General features: G+C 42.3%; 1 protein-coding gene across 1 annotated transcript in view; it reads right to left on the reverse strand.

Annotated features, from left to right (window-relative positions):
- metrn (meteorin, glial cell differentiation regulator) overlaps positions 1 to 14,590 on the reverse strand; it is a 46,768-nt gene extending 32,178 nt beyond the window's left edge. The window contains exons 1-2 of the mRNA XM_043711118.1: positions 14,284 to 14,590; positions 10,892 to 11,337 (exon numbers count right to left, since the gene is read on the reverse strand). Coding sequence (XP_043567053.1) covers positions 10,892 to 11,337; positions 14,284 to 14,384 — 547 coding nt within the window. The 5' untranslated portion in view covers positions 14,385 to 14,590. The remainder of the gene's footprint in view (positions 1 to 10,891; positions 11,338 to 14,283) is intronic.
- Between the last annotated feature and the right edge of the window lie 2,079 nt (positions 14,591 to 16,669).

Here is a 16,669-nt window from a genome sequence, read left to right on the forward strand (position 1 = left end):
TTTATCTCTCCACCCTTCAGGCTCTCTGCCTGTATTCCTGATGAAGAGCTTTTGCCCAAAGCGGCGATTTTACTGCTCCTCAGATGCTGCCTGAACTGCTGTGTTTTTCCAGCACCACTCTAATCTAGAGTCTGGTTTCCAGCATCTGCAGTCATTGTTTTTAACCACAGAATTCAGTCTGAGCCTCTGTATTACTAGTCTACTGATGAAAGACTTATGCCCAAATCGTTGACTCTCCTGCTGCTCGGATTCCTCCTGACCTGCTGTGCTTTTCCAGTGCCACACTTAGACTCCGATCTCCAGCATTTGCAGTCCTCACTTTCTCCCAGTCGACTGACATTGCTAACATCTACTCCTTTTGTGCTCTGTTACTGGAATCAGCTCTCATTCTGTTCCACAAATATCAGTTCTCCAAAGGAGAGAGCGCCACCATAACTGGAATCAATTTTCTTCTATCCTACTTGGAGGAGATTGGCACCAGTTCAAATGGACAGTGATTTGGGAACCTACGTTTCTGACAACTGCCAATTACTGATGCGTGTGTTCATTTCACAAAAGTGTAATGTCCACTTTCATTGGCAAGAGACATGAATATAGGGGAATTGCCAAAATGAAATAAATGCTTCCTTAAATTTTGCTTACCCACAAATATAAACCAGGATTGTAATAAAATGCATCATGTCTTAAGTACCAGAGTTCCATTTTTATGTGCAGATAGAAAGATTTGCCAAAGTCTTTTTTTTTTAAAAAAGGCCCTTACAATATTGAACACATATGCTGTGAAAATATTAAGCACTACATTGGAGTCCCTGGTCTGTGTGGATATCCTGGGGGTCCATCGGATTTCAAGCTATAGATCATCAGATGATTAAATTTGTCCATAAGTGTTGACCATCAGTGGCCAATTTGTTTTAGCCTGTATTAATTAACAAAAGGACAAAATATTGTCTATGATGCTGAAATTATTTTTCTTTGGGTACCTGGCAATCTTTGGGCCATTAGTACAGTGATCCTACGTGTGTCAATAATTGTCAAGGATTCCAACACTGGAAAGATTAAATAACTGCTCAACAATGCAAAACAGCTTCAGAAGAGAGCATGCAAACTCGGAGCTGGAGCAGGCCAATCAACTCCTCCCCTCGAGCCTGCGCTGGCATTCATTAAGATAATGGCTAATTTGCAGTCTGAACCAAGGCTCAGGTCAAGGGGGTCTTTCAACTAGGGATCAAAGGCACCTACTGTACTCAGGTTGAGGATTGGGGTTCTGGGTCAGGAGTATCACAAGGAACCATGATCTCAATCCCTGCCCTCAATTCCACTCTCCTGCTTCCCCTCTGACACTCAGACTCCTGTTATTCATTTTACTACAGCCCTCAGACATGCTCAAAAAAACCTAACATATCATTGCTGAACTCTAACAGTAAAAATAGCAGAATTGGCCTGGTAACAATTACTGTTGCCTGTGTTGGCTTTCAGTTGTGACGAATGACAATTAGTTAAAATTAATTGAGTTCATGCATTGAAGATACAACAACTACAGTGGTTTTGGGGCAGTTATTTTATGAAGTTTAATAATTCACTGTTTCACAGTGGACAGGATTATGTTCAAATCAGATGACAATAGGCTTCCTGGTGTATGAAGCCAGTCATCCAGCTTTATCACAACATAGATAGAAAGAGGGCTGAAGTGTGATAATGTCATAATAAAGGGAGTTTATGTTGTCATTGATGACAGGTCTTTGTTTCATTAACTGACCAGACATGACCTGGCAATGTGAACTGATGGGTTACACCGAGTCAAGTCAGATAATCTCCTGCCTACATCAGAGTGTTGCGTTTAAGTAATATTCACCTCAGCACAGGTATGTGGAAAACAGAAACCAAATCAAATGTTTCTCGACCAACAAACTAGTCGCGCACAAAAATCTCTTGTCAAATGGTTTTCAGGTGCAGGGCTTACCACAATGTTCTTTCATTTCTGCTGCTGGTTTCAATTCAGTGCAAAGTAACAACATAAGCATCTCTTTTCTGTGCTGTCTATGCAGTGGGATTACACAAAACATGGCACTTACAGGACGTGCTAAAGACTTAACATTCATATCTGTGTACAGGCTATTTATAAACATATATATACAGTCACACTTAGAGTTGTTCCAGAACAGAAGAAACCATTTGGTCCATCAACTTAAAGCTATCATGTTGCAACTAACTGTTTCTCCCTGTTGTTATTTTCCTCCACTATGATTCTATAAAGTTTTTGTTAAGTGGTGGATGTGGACACAATCAAAACATTGAAAACACATTCGGATAAGGACATGAATAGAAAAGGTTGGGAGGGCAATGTGCCAGGAGCAGGCAGGTGGGACTAGTGTAGTTTGAGATTATGTTTGGCATGGACTGGTTGGACCAATGAGCCTGTTTCCGTGCTGTATGACTTTTATGATTGTGGTTATGCCAAAGCCAGTGTTGCTATTAAATAATTCTTATTGTAGGGCTTTCCCTTGTAATGGGTGCTTTGATGTTAATACAATAACATTCTTCCTCAAAAGGATTCATAAACATCAGGAGAGGACACCTACTGTACCAAAGTGGCATTCCTGTTTCCTGAACCAGCCAAGCGCCCATTTGCATTTATGTAGCATCTTCAACACAGCAAAATGTCACAGAACGCTTCACAGGAAAAAGGAATGAACAAGGTACACAAGGAAATGTCAGCCCAAGGCCACCAAAAGCTTGGCCAAAATGATAGGATTAAAGATGACTCATAAAATGAGTGGGTGAGCAAGGCAGGGAAGTCATTTCAGACCTTAGGGCCCATAAAGCGGAGGGAAAAACCATCAACGATGGAATTGTCAAGCAGCCAGAATTGGAGGGGAGAATTGCAGAGCTAGAGGAGATTAGACAGAGGGAGGGCTGAGGCCATTGAGGGATATGAAAACAAAGGCTGAGAATTTCTTTGAAAAAAAAATTGTACAACTACAAACTAACATAGATTAGTCAGCCCAAGACAAGTGGGTAAGATGGTGAAAGTGAGGACTGCAGATGCTGAAGGTTAGAGTCCAAGTGTGGTGTTGGAAAAACGCAGCAGTTCAGGCAACATCTGAGAAGCAGGAGAATCAATGTTTCGGGCATAAGCTCTTTATCAGGTGGGTAAGTTGGGCAAGGTACAAATTAGATCACAGAGAGCAGACCGTCGAGTGGCATTGAGTCAGTGAAAGGTACAATATGGGAAGCTGGTCAGGTATATATTGGAATAATTAAGTTTAGCAGTACACCAAGAAAAGCAGCAAAGAAGGTGAAAGCAGGCCAGAGTATTTGGTCACGTTCCTCATGGTTTTGGACACCTTGATCAAATCTCCTTCAACTTTCTGCTCTGAGGAAGACAGTCCCAACTTTTCTAATGCAAGATGGCACAGATTTAGCCTAAGAAAGGAAAGCAATGAAGTCGAAATTAAGGTTACTGTGCAACTATGTGACTGATTTACTGCTTTACTTTAGCATCTTAAAGAAACAGAAGTGTTTGGCAATAGCTGAACTTCAAAATGAACAGGGGAGCACCTGGCAAACCACAATTATAGTTCAAGAAAAGCTAGGTCATCATTTTATTGTGGTTGTATTTCTGGTGAATGCACCTGCCTTAATGGTGGTTACTGAACCAGAGCAAACTTGTCAAGTGATATTGGTCAAATGCTATTGATTGATTGATGTAACAGGATAGTAGCAAATGGAACTACATTCCTACTGTCATGAAAATCAATTGCAAGATAAAACAGCAGAGCAATGTGGCTCATTTAAATATTTAATTACATCTACACCCAAGAAATGTTCAGAGATTAAGCATTTTCTTTTTGGGAGATTAGAAGACTTAGGCCTTCTAATCTAATTAGACTTTATGCTGTTAGTTTTTCAATGTACGATAAAGAAAACTAAATCCACATGTGGCTAACGACCAGTTATATCTGCAATGTAACCAGCCAAGTTAATTCCAAGGCTCTGTGCAGAGGTTTAAATGAAGCCTGAAAGATATGCTTTACAAGGATGCAAGAATAACTTAGGCAAGATCCTTTTCCAAATTGTGCATCCCAGATGGTCAGGGTCACCATAACGTTGGAGATTGGAGCTAAAATGGATATCTATTCACGATACTAAAGTGTCCGAAACTGGCACACAGTCTTACAAAATCTTCATGTTTAAACCCTAAACACGAGAAATAAAAGTATAAGGGGCCTATCAGTCTCAGGTTCTTCTGCTGTAGAAATTGCCTGGCATTTTTGATCAGGAAAAGAGAAGATTGCACCTAGTGTTTTTCCCATCACAACCCATTTTCCAGTTATTACTGGATGTGATTGTTTCACAAGACTTTGGGGGTAATGCCATACCAGGATTGGAAGCTCATTGAAGCCAGAAGTGCAGCACATAGTGGCCAGTGTGGGCTAATATTTGGCAATGGAGAGAGAATTCCTAAGTGGTGGTCGCACACTTTTTATTTTAGAAACTGCCATGGACCAAAGCCCAATACATTTAAACGAGACAAAAATTTACTTGGATAGCTTGTCTCACTCTGACTGACTTCTTACTGACTGGAAAAGCTGCTGGAACAAATCAGTGGAATCTGCTTCAAGCTGGAGCTTTGCAGTGTCTGAGAGATTGCACCATTGCACAGTGAACAGCAGATGTGGCCTAACATAACAAAAACAGAGAAACTAGGAGCAGGAGCAGGCCCTTCAAGCCTGCTCCACCATTCAATATGATCATGGCTGATCATTCGACTCAGTAACCTGTTTGCACTTTCTCCCTATACCCTTTGATCTTTTTAACCTTAAAAACTGTATCTAATTCCTTCTTGAAAACATTCAATGTTTCGTCCTCAGCCACTTTCCATGGCAGAGAATTCCATAGACTCCCCACTGTCTGGGTGAAGAAATCTCTTCTCATTTCAGTCCTAAATGGCCTACCCCATAGTCACTGTTGGTTCTAGCCTCCCCAGTCATTGGGAACACCCAACCTGTGTTTACCTCATTAGAATTTTACAGGTTTCTATGGGATTCCTCCTCATTCTTCTCTACTCCACTGAATATAGTCCCATCTATTTCAGTCTGTTTTTGTACATCAGCATTGCCACCTCAGTAATCAGTCTGGTAACACCACCAATCTTAGTGTTTGTTACACTATTATAAGGATAGGTTGGCCATGGGGAGTGCAGCATAGATTCACTAGACTTATACAAGATTTGAGGATTAAGCTATGAGGAGAGATTACACAAAATAGACCTGAATGTCCTAGAAATATAGACGGTTAAAATGCCACTTGACCAAAGTAAACAAGGTATGAAGGGAAACATTATTTCTACTGGTTCAGGAATCTAGGATTCGAGGGCATATCCTAAGGTGATTTCCCCCAAAGTTTTCCTCACTGTGATCCCATTTTGAGGTTTGAAAATTGTCATGACTGCTCAGTCATAACCAAGAGGGTGGAAAGGAAAGTTTATGAGAGCAGGGGATGGTGGAGAGAAGGCCTGTGAAAGAGGACAGCAATGAGAATGACCACAGCTACCGTGGAACTCATATCTCCTGGAACTGGAGAGAGACCTCTCAGGCATTTGACAGGGAAACACAGAAATGTAGAAGTTTGGGATCTTTGCTACGAACAGCAACAGATATCAGACCAACTGCTAATTGGAAAATTGAAAGTTTGCTCACCAACTGTGTTAAAAACCATAGGGCAAAGGCAGATGCAAGTTATAGGGGAGGTGGCGGCTTAGTGGTATTATCACTGGACTGTTGAGCCAGAGACTCAGGAAGTGTTCTGGGTACCCAGGTTCAAATCCTGCTGTGGCAGATGGTGGAATTTGAATTCAATAAAAATATGGAATTAAGAGTCTAATGATGACCATGAATCCGTTGTTAGGAAAAACCCATCTGGTTCACTAATGTTCTTTAGGGGAAAAAAACTACTGTCCTTACCTGGTCTGGCCTACATATGACTCCTGACCCACAGCAATGTGGTTGACTCTTGGTAAGCAATATGGTTACCCTCTGAGCAATAAATGCTGACCAACCAGTGATACCCTGATCCTATGAATGAATTTAAAAAAGGCTGGTGATCAACCATGATCGCTGTGAATGGGATAACAGCATATAGGAACCAAATGGCCTCCTCCTGTTCTTATATCTCCCAAATGCAGTTACTTCTGAATGGACAGGTATGGTGCAATGGCAGGATTAAAGCAATTCTGTGAAACATGGGACAAAAGATGCCCCTGAACACACATGGCTTCAAAGCAAGCACATGTGCTCACTGGAGTACAGTCTGTTTTTATACACTGACATTAGTTCTAGCTCAGAAAGCCTTCTCAACCAACTACTGCAGCATTTAAGAAATAGAAATGCTTAGTTTCTGAAGGGGGAATAGACAATGAAGAGGTCAATGATCAGTACAGAATGCCCACTTTAGAATTTACCAGTTAGTTTATAAAGAATTAATAACCATTACTTTCAGTGTGGATATCAGAAACAGAGGTTGACAAAAGGTTAAAAACGACCATTTATACACAGTACAAGTCGAGCACCCTGCTTGTGTATCAAGGAGAATAATATTCCAATTCTCTGAATTTCAGTTGTTATTCATTTGGGGAATTAAAAGTGTGAGCTGTTTTCTTTCCTGGTTCTTTGACTATTAACTTTTATTTCAATTCGCCAATAAACTGGGAGACCATGGGGATGATAAGAGTCATTATTTAAGGAAAGTAGTTTCTGTAAAATTGTCAAGGTAGATTTAGCAAGACATCAAGCATTAATTGAGGAATATTGGGGAATGATTTCCTTGGTACATTATGTATAATAAATGCGCTGTGGGCACCTCAGAAAATAATTTCCCATTTGGTTTATAAACTTCAACTATTTTGTTTGTTGTGCCCTTAAAAAGGAAATCTTATTCAATATGTTTTAAATACAATCTGTCACACAGAACTTATATCAATATGAGGGAAATGTAGTGTTATTTCAAGGTCCAAGGCAAACAGGAATTGCAGTTATGCTGACTGAATATATCGGAGAACATTAAACTACTTAGAGGAGAGTTGCCAATAGAATGTTCCTTAAATTTTAATTCTATCTCTGACCAAAAAAATCCAAAGGCATACTAATTGCACACCAAAAAAAAAACATGAAATACTTTACAATCACCATGACAACAATACTAATCCTTAATCTTTCATGCAACTGAATAAAAGGCAGAGTTTTGTCTTGGGTCCTACACACTGGGCTTTTGTTGTTTCCACCACAAGGGTGCTATTGGGGTTACAAAGAGCATTCCTGACCCTCATACTGCACTTATTCTCAGACAGAACTTTCCTCCCTTTTCCTATGATCCATGGGAAGTAAACCTGGAGTGGGATTAAAGCTTTCGAATGACCCATTGAGGTCCAGTAACACCTGGCTCGACTAAGCACATTTCTGTGAGTGAACTGTGGAAGGCTTTCACTGCGCTTCTGAATTGTGCGCCAAAGTGGAAATTGGGAAGAACTGCTGACTGTGCAAAAATCTCTGCACAAACTAGCATTTCATGGCTCAGTCAGCTCACTAAAATAATTTTACATCCAAAACAGCATGAAAAACTCTACGCTTGAAAACTAGAAATATTTTTCTGTAGTGCCACATTCCAAACAGACAACAGAGCTACAAACATTTGCCATTCTTCTCTATAATAGGAGGACATAGATCATTGAAATACAAGATTCTTAGGGAACTTGACAGGATAGATGTGGAAAGGATATTTCCCCTTGTGGGAAAGTCTAGGGCCAGAGGGCATTCTCTCAAAATTAAAGGAATCACACTTTTAAGACTGAGATTCTCTCAGAGGGTAGTGAATCTGCAGAATTCTTTACCATAGAGGCCTGTCAAGCTTAGATCCTTAAGCTGAGATAGACAAATTTCTAATCAGCAAGGGAATCAAGGGGTCTGGATCAAAGGTTGGAAAATGGAACTGAGGATGATCAAATCAGCCATGATCATATTGAATGGCACAGCAGGCTCAATGGGCTGAATGGCCTCTTCCTTTTCCAATATCTCATGGTTTACGGCGATATTCCCAAATTGAGAATTACAAAGTGATCTTCCAAACAGGTGCTGGTACTGGCATAAACTTTGACCACAATCAATGTTAATTTCACATAAAAATTTGGCTTTGTCGGTTTCAGAAAGTCAGATCACGACGGTCTGAAGTATTGTCCTTCTGGATTTTACTTTGCCAGAATGGCTTACAGAAAGAGACATCTAGTTGTTTGTATTTTATTGCCAAGAAAGAATGCTTTTATTTCCCCCATTTGTTGTTCCTTTTGTAGAGGTAATCTGACTGACTTGTGTGGTACCTGCCATTGGGAAATTTCACCCAATAGGTCATCTGGTTCATAAAAACCAGAATGAACTCCAGATAACTTTAAAAAGAATCCAGGTGAAATGTGAAATCAAACTAACTTCACTGATTAATCCCACCTGGTGAGGCAAAGTCTGGAGAGGTGTCAGACCTGGTGTTTTCTCTTGGTACAGGTAGCTGTATGGAATGGGACAAGCACCTTCCTTTTTAAAAGGTGGTTTGCTTTACAATAGAGTCAAGAGTGTGGTGCTGGAAAAGCACAGCAGGTCAGGCAGCATCTGAGGTGCAGGGAGAAAAAAAAAGCCCTTCTTCATTTGCTTTACATGGTCATACATTCAGCAAATATTAGGATAGGTGTTATTAAAATTGCAAACTTTCCCATGTGGAACCATTGAGTCTAGAAACTAAATGCAACAAGTTCTGGATAGGGCAGAGGGTGATTGGGATGGTAAATTTGCCTTTGGTCAAGTTATTGTGACTCCGAATATACCCAATCGGTTTAGAGTTGGTACATTTAGAGTAACTAGTCTACATATTCCGAGCTTACATTGAGGATATTGAGAAGTCCTTTCCTTCTGCTCTACAGAGGCAATTCTAAAAAGAGTTTGGTGGTGGTGGGGGGAGGGGGGAGTGTTTGGTGGAATGAAGAGCAGCAGTGGACAAGTGCCGCAGGCCAAAAGAGCCACTCATTATTTGTCAAGTGTTGGCTAACGTAAGGATGTCACATTTGCTCAGGGACAGCTCCATCTACAGGACAGAGTGATAACGGGAGCACAGTCCCAAGAGTGAACTCTTGCTCTTGCTGGGCAAGTTGGTTGTACTCAGATTTTGGAAGCATTCTTGTTAAAAATGCAAACACATCAAGTGTTGTATATTTCTAATCTAGTCTTTTATTTTTACATCTTACTCTATCTAATGAGTGTTCCTTATTTATTGGGTGTATCTTTTTCTGCGGTGAATTGCAAGCAGCATCTTTCGTGTCTGTATTTTAATCCTCCTCCTACTTTCACAACAACATTTGTGCAGTTTTTAAAACAAAACCTTCACTCCTAATGTTTTGACTGGACATTTGTCGAGGCATCTCAAATTCTGATTTGCACACAGTCACACAAGTGCATACACACACAATTCCAGCTCACCCCTGAAGTCAAACTGGAAAAATAGCCAGTGTGGACCACTCAACTGGCATTTCCTCTGCGGCCAGTATAGCCAATAATATCAGCAGTGTGACAGTCACTTCCTCTGGGATATGACTGGAGGAATTGTCAGTCTTTCTAGTACTTCCGACCAGCACCAGTTCAGTACAGGTCTTCAATTCCCAGTTCAGGTTTGGATGCATTAGTCACAGTTTTAATGAATCTCTGCATTGTGGGCTTTATCCTCATTGGTAGATCCATTACAGCAGAGACTGCATTTCAAAATGAGGTTTATTCACCTTCTGAATTCATGTATGGTGCTATCTGAACACAAGTCTCTGTTTTCCATTGTGTTAAAGACTAAGGGGCTGAGCAATTCTATTAATGAAAGTGAATTAATAAGCAACCTTCCTTTCAAGGGTTGAAAAGGAGCTCAGTCTAGCAAGAACTAGAGACATCTCATTCAATTAGAGAGACAATTGGTTATATGTAGCTTATGGGCAACCACTTGGGATCAGAGAGTCATACAGCAAGGAAACAGACCATTCAGTCCAACTCATCCATACCAACCAGATATCCTAAACTGATCTAGACCATTTACCCTTTCTATCTGTGTATCCATTCAGATGCCTTTTAAATGTTGTAATTGTAACAGCCTCCACCCACAGCTTCTCACACAATTCATTCCATACATGCACCACCCTCTGCAAGAAAGCGTTGCCTCTCAGGTTGCCCCCTCACCTTATACCTATGCCCTACTCTGGGCCATTCACTCGGTGTGCCCCAGGATTTCATAAACCTCCACAACCCAGCAGCATTCTATGCTCCAGGGAAAATAGCCCGAGCCTGTTCAGCCTCTCCTTGTAACTCAAATCCTCCAATCCCAATAATATCCATGTATATCTTTTCTGAACCCCTTCCAAGTTTAACAACATCTATCCTATAACAGGAAGGCCAAAATTGAACACAGTATTCCAAAAGTGGCCCAACCAATGTCTTGCACAGCAGCAAGATGACCTCCCAACTCAGAGGGCATCAACCACCGCCGCCAGTTATAGGGATTGATCCAATACTTTTGGCTTTATTCTGCACACTGATCAACTAAGGAAACTCATCCATCTAGAAGGCATCATGTCCATTCTCCCCCTTCGTCTCCCAACAAATGGGATCTCTGCATCGACTGTATTATATTGACAGTCCTGAGATCACCTCCGGAGACTGATTCGTTGGATTTGCTCATTCCCTGTGACTGAGCAGTTGGAGGAGGTTGTTAATTCGGGGTGGTCTGCGGGCTCTAGTTAATAAGTCAGCATTAGCACGAACTGTAAGGGGGGGGGGGGGGTGCGCAGTGCGAGATATCTACTTTATTGATGGCTCCTTACTTTCAATCTGCTGAGGGAGCAGCACTCCCGAGCCCCAGTCTCCCCGGAGTTCATACTTAAAGGCAGCAATCCTGCGGCTGATGTCTCGGTGCAGGGTGGACTGGATGAACAGCGCCACCTTCTCACCGGCCGAGCGGCTGAAACAATGGACTTTGGGCTCGATAGCCCCATCCTCCTCCTCCTCCTCCTGTTGGTCCCGCACCAGCAGCTGCAGCTCGCCGTCCCGCTCCAGGTAGATCTGAGCCCCCCGGAAGCTCTCCGCTGGCTTGATGCAGGCCGTGACACGGGCCCCCCTGCTCCCCGGGGTGGCCGGGCTAGCTGGCCAGGGAGGCAGCCGGGGAGACAGGCTGAGGTGCAGCGCTCCCACCGGGTACAGCCACTCCACGTCCCCCTCGGCACAGTGCAGGAAGATCTGCTCCACGCTCCCAGGCTCCTGGGACAAGCCACTGGGGAAAAGGAGCACAAGAAATTATTATATATATTATTTGGAGCGGCGCTCCGAAAGCTAGTGTGCTTCAAATTAAACCTGATAGACTATAATATATAATCAACCTGTGAGCTCCACTCACAAGAGAAATATTTTGGTTTGAAGAACATGCAGTCAATACAAAATAGGGGGCACAATTTGAAAACAATTTGAGCAGGTTGTAAGGGGAGCACAGACCATTGGAAGTGAGTGGACAACTGGAGAATGCAGTTAACGCAACTAACTATCCCCGATTTTTATTAACAGGGGCAGAGTGTACAAGAGCAGGGAGGTTATGGTGAATTTGTGCAAGGTACTTGTGGAAGAGCTCAGCTGGAGTTTTGTGCATAGTTGGGGCACCCACCTTATGGGGGGAGGGAGTGAGTGAATGCATTGCAAAGTGCAGAAATGATCTGAAAGTACCAGAAATGCAGAAAGTACAAGAACTGTTTCAGGAGACTCGTGATAGGAGAGGTTGGAACAGTCTTCCATGGAGAAGGCAGCTAAGTTCAGGATGTAAAACCATGAAGAGGCCAGATAAAATAGAAAGAAACTCTTCTTGCTCATAATCAGAGCGAGAACCAAAAGGCACACAGATTTACAGGTGAGTAAAACAGGTTTACACTACAAATAGGGTATAGAATGGAAAGGTGGTGGATGCAAGTTCAACTCCAGCATTTCAGAGGGCATTGGATGGTTCTCTCAGTTAAATCAGTGTGTACAGACATGGAGCAAAGGCAGAGGAATAGCATTGGATTGCATTTTTATTTGTTCATGGGATGTGGATCTTAGTCTAACATTTATGAGTCATCCCTCATAATCCAGGGGGGGGCAGTGAAACGTTAACTGCTTTGCTGTGGGTCTGCAGTCATTTATAAGCCAGACTGGGTCAGGATGACAGCTTCCAAGACAGATAGTAGATGTCATCATTAGCTGAGCCAGTTTACAACTCCAGACAGTGCTAATTCAACTGGGGCATTTAGTTCAAAGGCAATTCAGGATAGTTGTCATGGTGGGATTTGAAGCTGTGGTCTCAGAGCAATAGCCTCTGTCTGAATGGTTAAGCTTGTGACTTTACCACTGAACCAGCAGCTCCCCCTTATTAATGGAAACAAAATCACACCAGACATCAACTCACACACATGCACTCTCCATTTGCACCATCGATCAGGCAGTGGTGTAGTAGCACAGTATAAGTAATTCAGAATCCCAGGCCACAATATTTTAGGGACATGAGCTTGAATCCCATGGCAGATACTAAAATGTCAAATCAGTACAGAGATGGTTTAATGACAACCATGGACCATACACTGTTGGTTGTTGTAAAAACCCATTAGTTTCCTAATGTTCTCTAGGGAAGAAATCTGCCGCTCTTATCTGGTCTACATGTGACTCCAGATCCATGATGTCTCAGAAATAAATGACACTCACATTCCATGAACTTAAAAGAAAAAAAAACTGTTCTTTTCTCACCTACCACTCTTTCCAACTGGTTTAGCATGGTGAGCACGTGTATTAAATTTCCCTGAATCTTGTCTGATCTAAAGGAGAGTCTGATCCGAAGTTCCACCTTATAGAAACCTTGAGCGAGTTGAAACTTAAATGCCCAAACATGTCCTGAAAGCAGGAAGTAATGATAGCAGATCCATCTGTTTGGAACTGTTCAGAAAGGGCAGTTTGGTTTTTTTTTAATTAAAAAAATTGCCCCAAGCTACTGTTGCCCATGAAGGAGACATGTATGGCCAAGTGGACTGAATTTTAGATCAGGCCTTATAATGAACACTGATTATAACAGCTTCAGATTTCCACCTGTCAAATGATGTCTGTGCATCCTGTACATGACCAGATCACACTTAAAACCAATGAAACTGAATAAGCAGCAACAGAACTCCGCAGAAAGTGCCTTACCAGCATCTAAACTTCTCTCACCCCAGTTAAAGTGCAAGGGTGTGTGTCCCACCACCCGCATGATTAGAAGAAAAAGGCTATTTTCTCAACAAATAGGAGCTCTCCAGCGAATGAAGTGAGGGCTCAGTCCCACGCTCAGAGGGGATGCGACAGATTGCCTGGGGTCCCGCTGGTGTCAAGCGCATCGCTGCACTTTAAGGGGCAGACGACTGGAACAATAGGAATGCGCGCCAAATATAACAAAGGACTCGCATTTTAATAAAATGCTGAATCCGAGGCCGCAATTATGAAAGCAAACCTCCCAGCCTGCAAACAATAAGTAGAAAAGTGACAAAAATGACCTCCAGTTAAGGCACCCTGGCTGCAGCAATCCAGTAATGTACAAGGTAGGACTCAAAATAACCTTAGTCACAGTCAGAAATACACAGCTGGGAATTTTATAGAATTGTCTAAATGGGTGTTCAAATAACCTTCATAACAAGTGCTAGCTGTGATCATTTAATCTTTTTTGTGATGTTTTCGTGTGCAATTTGAGAGAATTAAACAGTTTTTGGGGGGAAAATACAATGATAGAACCCAAACATACTCATCATGGGATGCTAACCTAGATTCGTCCGGTTAATTTTACCCCGAAAACCTCTCCAAAAAGATTTATATTAAGCTGAGTGAAGTCTGCAAACCCGGTCGCTTATTTTTTTGGAATGCCACTAGATTAACCAAGTGGGTTCAAGGAAAGATCCTCTCGTTTCTCGCCACATAACACCTTCCAAATCCCCCTAGCATCTGTACAGATATAAGGCTTGTTAATCATTTCTCCCGATAACAAAAAGCAAGTTTCTGAAAAACTTTCTGGAAAGTAAGCGTCGACCAGACGTTGCCAGGGGGCGCTGCTATCAGGGATCCTCAGTCCCTGTCCTGATGGGAGCACAGAGATCACCAAACAGGACAATGAAGTCAAGGATTTGAACTCGCGCGTGCTCTAGCATTCACACACAAATAATAAAGCTGCCCTTCCTACCTTCCTTTCCAACTGCACAGGTCTACAGAGTAATTACAGCACACCGTCCTCAGCAGGGAAAGCAGACAAGGCCACAGTGCAAAGGGAGTCAGTAGCAGCATCTTCAAGCGCACAGACACAATCCGGATTTAAATCAAGCGGAGGTTTCCTATTAGAAGTGACATCCACAGAGAGACGGGGCTCCAGGAGGGGTCATATTGGTCAGTTCGGAGGACAGAGTGACACCGCCTCCCCCAACCCTTTCACTACTGCCCTTTCATCGCTCACAGTCAGCTCCAGCCTCTGACATACCGAGACTGACCAAAGAGCTCCTGTTCCTAAATATTTGTTACCCAGTCCGGAGCTTGCAGACCAATCAATAGGCGCTTCGCCGAGAGCCAATCATGAGGAACAGCAAAGCCTGGGCGGAGACACGCCTTTCAATACTTTTAAAAGGGCAACAGTGTCCCTACAACGCTACACTCCAGTCCATCTCCATCCCACAGTTTATCCCCGTTTAAAACTAAAATAACTATTTCCTTAGCTGGACAAAACTGGGTATAAGGTGATCGAGTGGTGCCAAATGTACAATACTGAACGAAAATCGACTTCCCCATTTGTGAAAACTCTCCAAGTATTCGCTTTTGATAGCCACTGTCCGGGCCCCACATATCCCCCAAAAGAACTGCAGATAGAGACATAGTCATAGAGATGTACAGCATGGAAACAGACCCTTCGATCCAATCTGTCCTGCCCCTTAGGTCTCTTTTATATCTTTCCCCCCTCACCCTAAACCTATGCCCTCTAGTTCTGGAAGTCCCCGATCCCAGGGAAGAGACTTTGCCTATTTATCCTATCCATGCCCCTCATGATTTTAGTTAAAAATCACACAACACCAGGTTATAGTCCAACAGGTTTAATTGGAAGCACTAGCTTTCGGAGCGACGCTCCTTCATCTGGTGATTGTGGCTCCGAAAGCTAGTGTGCTTCCAATTAAACCTGTTGGACTATAACCTGGTGTTGTGTGATTTTTAACTTTGTCCACCCCAGTCCAACAGCGGCATCTCCGAATCAGGCCTCATGATTTTGTAAACCTCTATAAGGTCATCCTTGCTGGAAATCAGAAACAAAAATAGAGGGGAGGGGTAGAAAAATCAGCAACTCTGACAGCATCCGTGCGGAAAAATCAGGAACGACCCGAAATGTTAACACTGATTTCTCTCCGCGGGTGCTGCCAGACCTGCTGAGTTTTATCCAGCAATTTCTGTTGTTGTTCCTCATATATTGCCAGTCATGGGAGATTCCAGCGGGATGGTTGCTTTCGAACAACAAGCGCGGTGTTTACTGTTCATCGGGAAAATAAATGTTAGATCTCGAGCAAGAATGAAACATTTGTCTTCAAGAAGAAGTTCATACATTTGTGAAAGTACTTCCCAAAATATTTCAGATTGAAACTTACAATTAAGTGCAATTGAACTTTTCGCATGTTCTACTTTGTAGTGTCTCAACACGATTGTAGTCATGATTTGGAGATGTCAGTATTGGACTGGGGTGTACAAAGTTAAAAATCACACAACACCAGGTTATAGTCCGACAGGTTTAATTGGAAGCACACTAGCTTTCGGAGCCACAATCACCTGATGAAGGAGCGTCGCTCCGAAAGCTAGTGCTTTCAATTAAACCTGTTGGACTATAACCTGGTGTTGTGTGATTTTTAACACGATTGTAGCACTCTCAATATTTACAATATATACTCCATGTCAGGGAAGGCAATGGAATTCAATATGAAAATTACTGAAAATGCGATCATATTTGAGTGTGCCCGTTATAGCGTGTTGCACCCCGAGATGTCTCAATGTCATTTCATCCTTCTCGATATGCACAATTTCCATTTCATCTCAGATCATTTGATTGCCATTTTATCATCAGATTCTCACCTCCGATCACCAGGAAATACCACCGGAGTCTGGTGGATGCATTAAGATAAAACATTTCGGTCTAAAGACCGTTCTTTCCTTCCCCCTCTGTATATCCTATTAACAAGACAGGAGCTGAGTTTTACAACACTCTATAACTGACCAGTTTTGAAGCATAGCTTAAGAAAATGGTTAATATGCCACTTTCACAAATCGGATGTTTTCAGATTAGGGATTCCCCTCATTACTGGGTCACTGTTTAGTGAGATTTTAAATAGTTTTTTTTTGAGAAATCGGTTTCGTGACGATTTCCATTAATGCAGAAATCACCGAGGACCATCAGAAACTCTTAGCGTCAAACCCAATTCGGAATATGATTTACAAGATCAAATACAGAACGCAGTCGTTAGGGGGGGGAAAAAGTACTTTTACTGATAGCTGAATTAATGCTTTCCCCTCCAAGCCACTTTTCATCCTTTGGAGATGCCGGT

Source organism: Chiloscyllium plagiosum, chromosome 21 (assembly GCF_004010195.1).
Source record: "Chiloscyllium plagiosum isolate BGI_BamShark_2017 chromosome 21, ASM401019v2, whole genome shotgun sequence".
Lineage (NCBI taxonomy): Eukaryota > Metazoa > Chordata > Chondrichthyes > Orectolobiformes > Hemiscylliidae > Chiloscyllium > Chiloscyllium plagiosum.